Source organism: Ursus maritimus, unplaced genomic scaffold (assembly GCF_017311325.1).
Source record: "Ursus maritimus isolate PB19 unplaced genomic scaffold, ASM1731132v1 scaffold_47, whole genome shotgun sequence".
Taxonomy (NCBI): Eukaryota; Metazoa; Chordata; class Mammalia; order Carnivora; family Ursidae; genus Ursus; species Ursus maritimus.
Genome location: NW_024426630.1, coordinates 152,246 through 160,335, shown reverse-complemented (window position 1 = coordinate 160,335; position 8,090 = coordinate 152,246). Strand labels below are relative to the sequence as shown.

General features: G+C 42.8%; 1 protein-coding gene across 1 annotated transcript; it reads right to left on the bottom strand.

Annotated features, from left to right (window-relative positions):
- Positions 1-4,496: 4,496 nt before the first annotated feature.
- LOC103680124 (cationic amino acid transporter 3-like) lies at positions 4,497-6,386 on the bottom strand. The gene has a single exon (XM_040621917.1). The coding sequence runs from the start codon at positions 6,383-6,385 to the stop codon at positions 4,619-4,621; it is 1,767 nt and encodes a 588-aa protein (XP_040477851.1). The 5' UTR covers position 6,386; the 3' UTR covers positions 4,497-4,618.
- Between the last annotated feature and the right edge of the window lie 1,704 nt (positions 6,387-8,090).

Here is an 8,090-nt window from a genome sequence, read left to right as displayed (position 1 = left end):
CAAGGACTTGGCTGTGTGACCTCAAGGGCACTATAGGTACCACTACTACATAGTGCCTGTCTGTTTCTGAGGATCAGAAATGTGACTCTTAATGTTCTGTGTAGCCTAGAATTACTGTCCCATTTCTCTTCCAATTCATCTGTCCCTCTTTTATTTCCCAAATTGTTCCATAGGCGTCCTTCTCCAGGAAGTGTCTCTTGACCAATACCACTCTCTCAATGTCTACTCAGACTTTCCCTTCCAGAGTAATGATCCCTCAATCCCTATCCTGTTACTAATTCCTATTTCATTCCAGGTGTTCCCCATGTGGGGTGTAAATTCTCTCTCTCCCCAAAGAATCTTAGATGTTCTCAAGAGGTTTTTGCACCACTCCCTCAAAGCATATAAAGGACTAGGTAAGTATATGGGTAATCATGCATCTAACAGGCTCACCCACAACCACCTACTTTCTGTCGAGAAGATGAGAAATTCAGCAGGTAAGAAAGTATCTTCCATCCCTCCCTCCCAGGGCAGAGCCCATACATAAATACAATAGAAAAACACTGGCCATTCTATGCAAGCATAAAACTCTGACATCTTCAAATAGATGCCTATTGTGCCCACAAAGAAGCCAGTCTCATCTTCAGGGATTCCCCGGCATGGGGTAGAACTGGTTGGGCCTTCTATCAATTACACTCTTTCTATCCCCTCCCCACATCCCATGGGAAAAGAAGTAGCAGGACCAGGGGAGGTCAAGCTGGACATTCTCCTGGCCCAGGGCTGTATTTTCCTTGTTGCTCTTGGAATGAACTGTGCTGTTCTTACTGTTGGATTTAGAGGAAATGTAGAATGTGCTCCCTGCCCTGAGCAAGATTCCACTGTGATGGAACAGACAAGACGGTCACTGGAACTCAGGCATAGCCACACAAAGGCAAAAATTGAAGTGCCTGGGTACTGTTCTAGATGCTGGCTACAGACAGTTCTGGATGGAAAGAAATGCTGTTTGCCAAGGAAGTCTCCCAGAAGATAGTTTTAAAGGAGTAGCACAGTGCTAGCCTGAAAGGAAGAACAATTTTCTGTACCAAAGGAATGTGTAAGGCTCAATTCAATTGAACATGAATTTATTAAATGCTCATTATGTGCCTGGCCCACAGCTGGATGCTCTGGGGGAGTGAACAAGATCCTTACCTATAGTCTATAATCAGGAATGCAACAACAACAAATAAAGACACACAGATAACTGGTATTCTGTTTTTTTTTTTTTACTTCATCTTTATTGAGGTATAATTGATATATAAAACTGTAAGATATTTAAAGTGCACATTGTGATGATTTGATAAACAAACACATTGTGAAATGATTCACTCTGATTTCCCCAATGTGAAATCATTAACGATGGTATTTTAATCTAAAAGTTTCATTCAATGAAGGTAAGTGTTCAAAGGGCGCCTTTGTTTCCCTCCCTTCATCTTTACCTGTGGGGGGGCTTCCACTGGAGCTTTGGTTTTTCATATGTTCCCTGGACCAGCAGCATCAGCACCACCTGGGAACTTGTTAGAAGCACAAGTTCTGGGCCCCACCCAGACCTCCTGAATTCCAAACCTGGGGGTGGGAGCCCAGTGACCTGTGTTTTCATAAGCCCTCCAGGTGAGGTGACACAGCTAAAGGTTGAACATCACTTAGCAATGAACTATTCCTGGCCTCTAATCACCCCTTCCTCTCTCACTTTGACTTTGATTAATGGGTTGAAGAGATAGCACTGAGCATGACCAGTTTAGCCCCTTCCAGTTTTTTGTGATTTCCTTTTTTTTTATCCAGAACCAACCTGCTCATAGACACCTGCAGTCCAACCTGTTCATACAGAAGAAAAGCTAATAAAAGCAAATTCTTTCCTGTGTTGGGAGACAGGAGGTGCTCAGCACTACTTGTGATGAGGAGGAATTTTATCTAATTTAGTGATGTGGGATTCGCAAGCCAATTGGGCTACAGATCTAAAGCTGATGATTTAATCATCTGTCTCTATGTCATGATTATCAATTGGTTCCAAACACAGGAAAGGGAAATGGCGTTTATTTATTGGACCTCTACAGCTCCAACAATAGGTTGTAGTGAAAAGTGGGCAGGATGCAGGTACAGATTGCATGCAGTAAGGAGACCTAGTTGAAAGAATAACAGGACAGAAGAACCAGAGGAAATCCTTTTTTTTTTTTTTTTTGTTAAGTAAATGGAACTTTAGAAGTGATCAGTTATGTCTTCTCCCCTTACAGATAAATAAACAGAGCATGGAAGGAACTGAGTGGAACTTGCCCAAGATCACGTTGCTAGTTAGTGATGGAAAAAAGACCAGAACCAAAGACACATGGCTCTCGGCATGCACTTTTTGAGCAGGTGGACCAAAGCAGACAACAATACAGAAACTTTAAGTCCAAGAATGCAGATATCATCAATAGAAGAATGAACCCCAGAGATTTTCAGCGTGGGTAGTGGGTTCAAAGCCAAAGTGCTTTGTGCTCAGAGGAAAGTTCTGGCTCCAATCCACCTGTGCACGCTCTGTTGCCCCCTCACACAGCCAAGGCTCAAGCTATACAGCCTGCTCAGTGTGCTCTTAACATTGTCTCCTTGTCCTGCGCTCTTCCTGCTGTTGTTTTCTCTGCCTGCAATCTCTCCCTGCTGCACACATGTGGTGAAATCCTATCCCTGAAGAGAGCCAACTCAAATGCTATTCCTGTACAAAGTCTTCTCTGATTTCACTAATCAACCGTCACCTCTGTGCAAGCCACAAATGATCATCCTCCATTCTGAATTCCCAAGATATTTTATTTGTATATTACTTATGACAACACTTTCTACTTTGTGTTACAGCTACGCTTTACACCTTGTATTAGAATATAAGCTTCTTAAGGGCAGGGCATTGTTTTATCTTTTTTAAAAGACTTTATTAATTCATTTGAGAGAGAGAGTGAGAGAGAGCATAACGCAGGGAGGGGCAGAGGGAGAGGGAGAAGCAGATATCCCCCTGAGCAGGGGTTCCAATGCAGGGCTGGATCCCAGGACCCTGAGATGTGACCTGTGCCAAAGGCACATGCTTAACCAATTGAGCCACCCAGGTGCCACTTCATCTTTTTTTTTTTTTGTCTTCTTCTAGTTTCTTTTATTTTTCATCACTGAAGAATAATGAACATACAGTGCTGTTATATTACTATCAGGTGTACAATACAGTGATAAAACAATTCCACCTATTTTTCAGTGCTCATCAAAATTAGTGTACTCTTAATTTCCTTTATTGAGACCACCCATTCCCCGACTATCTCCTCTTTGGTAACCACCGGTTTGTTCCCTGTATTTAGGAGTCTGGGGTGTTTTTTTATTCATTTTGTTTTGTTCAGTTTTTTATTGTTTTTTGTTTGTTTGTTTTGTCTTTTTTCTTTTTTTTAACTCTTAAATTTCACATAAAAGTGAAAACATACAGCATTTGTTTTTCTCAGACTGACATATTTCAATTAGAATTATACCCTCCCACTCCATCCATGTTGTTACAAATGACTAGATTCCATTCTCCTTTATAGCTAAGCAATAGTCCATTGTATGTATATATAGACTACACCTTCTTTATCCATTCATCTCCCAATAGATACTAGGGCTGCTTCCATATCCTCGCTATTGCAAATAATGCTGCAACAAACATAAGGATGCATATATCTTTGCAAATTAATGTAACAAAAATGCTTTTGCCCAGAAAAGGAAACCATCAACAAGCAGAAAAAGGCAACCTACTGAATAGGAGAAGATATCTGCAAATGATATATCAATAAGGGGTTAATATTCAAAATACATAAAGAACGCATACAACTCAATACAAAAATGAAATAATCCAATTTAAAAATGGGCAGAGACCTGAATAGATATTTTTCCAAAGAAGACATACAGATGGCCAACAGACATATTCAAAGATTATTAGTATCACTGATCATCAGGGGAAAACGAATTAAAATTGCAATGAGATATCACTTTATACATGTCAGGACAGCTAAAATCAAAAAGACAAGAAAAACAAGTTTTAGCAAAGATACGGAGAAAAGGTAACCCTCATACACTATTGGTAGGAAAGTCCATTGGTGCACACACTATGGAAAACATAATGGAGGTTCCTCAAAAAACTTAAAACAACTACCATATGATATGGTAATTCTGCTACTGGATATTTTCTTAAGAAATCTCTACAGCCAGTGTGGAGCTCAAACTCACCAGCCTAAGAACAAGAGCCATGTTCTACTGACTGAGACAGCTAGGCACCTCCTTCACTAGTGGATATTTAATGAAAGGAAAGGAAAACACTTTTTCAAGTTTCTTTTAATACTAATTTTGTAAAAGCCAGTAAGGAGCTATAGACGCAATTGAAAAGTAGAAAGAGGAAAAACAAAAAGAGAAAGAGCAAAGACACATCCTTCACTCTACCATAAATTCAGAGCTCTATTAGTGTTCCCTCCAATATATCATAGGAGCCCTAGATTTCCATGTGCTCAAGAGTACTCCCATTATTGTGCAGGTGACGAGACTGCATTCAGGTTTGATGATATCAGGCCAAATATGTCCTGGCACTGCTGAGGTCAAGGTCTACAGTGTCGGCACTTAAATGGGGTTAACCAACCAGGCCTTGCTGGATCGCATAGCTGAAGTAGATAGCAAACCCAAGCAGCATCCAGACACCAAACTGGGCCCAGGTGGCAGCTGTCATCTGCATCATAAGGTAAACATTCACAAAGATGCTCAGGAGTGGGAGGAGAGGCAGAGCAGGGACCTTAAAGGGAAGGGGAGTGGAGCTCTGTGGCTGTCTCCAGATGACCCCAGTGATTCCAGTGATGAGCACCAGGAGCAGCACGACCACTGTGATTGGACCTGGGTCTCCAGAAAGCAGACCTGGCCAGTGGGCCAGCACCAGGCAGAGGAGAGTCAGCAGCAGAGCAAGCAGTGAGGAGCAAACATAGACAACCCTGCCAGAGAGTGGAGTGGGGGTGGGGCTGCCTGGAAAAAATAGTCCCCTTAGAGTCAGCTTCTCTGCTGCAGATCCGTTCTCCTCCTGCCCCTGTGCCTCATTTCCCCTATTCTTCCTCTCAGGCTGATACCTGATGATGAGAACACAAAAAGCTACCAGGGAATAAGATATCAGGGTCCCAGTTGACCTCAGGTCCAGAAGATCAGTGAGTACAAAGAAGAATACCATGATTGCTGCAATAATGCCAAAGATCACAGTGGACATGATACGGGCATATGTGCCAGTACGGATCCTGGCAAGAAAAGGGAACAGGAGGCGATCCTTTGCCATCATGTATATCACCCGACGTATGGGGAACATAAAGCCCCAATATATGCCAACAAAAATACTACAGTAAATTGCAAAAGCTACAACATAGTAGGCAGGGGCCCAGCCAATATGGAGAAATATCTCAGGCAAGGTGCTCCCAGGTCGAAGCCGGTAGTAAGGTACCATGAGTGTAAGTGCCGCAGAGACACCAAAATACACAAAAAAGCAAATGAGCAATGAAACCACAATGCCCACGGGGATGGAACGCTGAGGATTGTGCGATTCTTTGACTCTGGTAACAATAATGCTGAAACCTATAAATGTATAGAAACAGGTAGCTGATCCTCGGAGAATCCCCTGAAAGCCAAAAGGCACAAATCCTCCAGAGCCCAGAGGGCCCAAGCTAGAGGTGCCATTGAGTCCATCCTGTATATAGTCCTCTTCTGTGAGCTTCCAGTTGTGCAGGTCCCCCTTAATGAAACCAGAGATGATGACAAAACCGAGAACCAAAAGTTTTATCAATGTGAACAGTTTGAAAACTATGTAGTACTCTTGATATCTCAGATTTTGAATTTCTGTAAGCAACAACAGAAGGACCACAACAAAGTAGCCTAGATTGTCTGCCAAGACTTGGGGAACATGTTGTGAAATGCTCTCATGCAGGATATCAGAGATCTGATTCCCAGTCAGATTTTCAAAAGTTAAGAGCCAGGCCTGGACCACAATGAGTGCATCAGCAACAAAGGAGAGGATGAGGTTCCAGCCAGTGATGAAAGCCCAGAGTTCACCTACAGTGACATAGGTGTAGAGATATGCAGAGCCAGAATGGGGAACCCGGGCACTAAACTCTGCATAGCACAGCCCAGCCAACAAGGAAGTCAGGCCGGCCACCAAAAAGCAGATCAGAATGGATGGTCCTGCTTGATTACTGGCCACCTCATTAGCCAGGAAATACACACCAACACCCACTGTGCGGCCCACACCCAGTGCCACTAAATCCAGAGTGTGCAGTCTTCTGCCAAATTCAAACTCAACCACTTTTTTCTCCAGTGGATGTCTGTATACCAGCTTTTGACCAAATCTGCGAAGTGCCTGACACAGCATTCTAGTTGGAATTGAAGAGGATTCTAAGGATCAGAGAGCTGTAGCAAGCCCAGGGAGCCAAGAGTGTTGGACCTGGTTCAGTGAGGGTGAGTTAAGCCGAGTTGGATTGGAGCTGTCCAGGTCCTTTACTCAGGCTTCAGAGCGGCTGCTTCATATTTCATCTGGTACATGTTCTCCTTCCATAGTGCCTAGGGAGACAATAAATATGTACTGAACAATGATGTTAAACCAACCATCCAAAATTTAAAAGTCGCATGTAACTTGTTTCACCCCAAGTATTACAGAAAATGACACTAAAAGACTTATAGGAAAATCAATCTTGCTTTCCCCTCAGGAAAAGTACCAAATACCTCCCATCATTCTGGGATTTATTTATTTATAAAATAAAAAAATTTATTTTTCAGTAGGCTCTATTTCCAGCATGGAGGCCAACACAGGGCCTGAACTCACAACTCTGAGATCAAGACCTGAACCGATGTGAAGAGTTGGACTCTCAATCGACAGCTACCCAGACACCCCAACATTCTTTTTACACAGCACATGACTTAATCCCATTTGAGTTCATAAGTCATGTAGCTTCATGTACTAATTAGGTGGTAAGACACAACAGGATATGATTGTATTGTGCAATAATTCACACATGGGATGTGTACACAGTGCTTGAGCATGAGTGATGACACATTAATTCATAGACTAGAGGGCATGATTGCAGTTACAGACCCATTTTTCACATATCATCAGAGTTTAAAATACAAATATTGGCCCTCAGTCTTAAACTCTTAGACCCAATATCTGCTACCCAAGGTTAGATGTCACTTTGGACCCCTTTCTCTTCATTCTGCATCATTCATTTAGCTGTACTGATGGCCAAGAATGTACAGTCCACCCCTCCCCTTTCCATGCCTGGGCCCACAGTGACTCTGTGAAACCAGAGAAGGGAGAAAGGAGCAGTCTTCATTACTACCTGCAAGAAGGAGAGGACCACGCTCTCTGATAAGGAAACACTGGAGAAATGGGGGCAAAAGTCAACCCTGGGCCAATGAATGAGAAGGGAGAGGAGCCAGGAAGGCTGTTTTATGAATTCAGACATCCAATAAACATCACCCAAAGCAACCAGATAACAATTCACTACCTTTTTTATGTCCAAAGTCATGACAGTGTGATGCATACAGAGAAAAGAAATAAGTCACCTAGGTCAGGGGCTCACAGCCTAAACAATTTCTTCTGTCTCCTCCTTCTCTGGGTTCCAGGAGAGAAGGTGAGCTCACTTCTGCAGAGAATCTCCTCACTGGCCACACTGTGCTCTATACACACCCTCTGCCACGTGTGATGTCAGCTGCCAGGGGCCTGGAGATTCTGCCCTGCTCTGTGAGCTTGTATTAAAACACTAATTTGTAACACCCTAGGAGTTTTTCATAAGGAGTTCTTTTTTGTAATGATATTTTTTTATTATATTATGTTAGTCACCATACAGAACATCCCTAGTTTTTGATGTAAAGTTCCATGATTCATTACTTGCATATAACACCCAGTGTACCATGCAAACCGTGCCCTCCTTAATACCCATAACCAGCCTATCCCATTCCCCCAGCCCCTCCCCTCTGAAGCCCTAGTTTGTTTCCCAGAGTCCATAGTCTCTCATGGTTCATTCCCCCTTCTGTTAACCCCCTTTCTTCTTCCCTTTCTTCTCCTACTGATCTTCCTA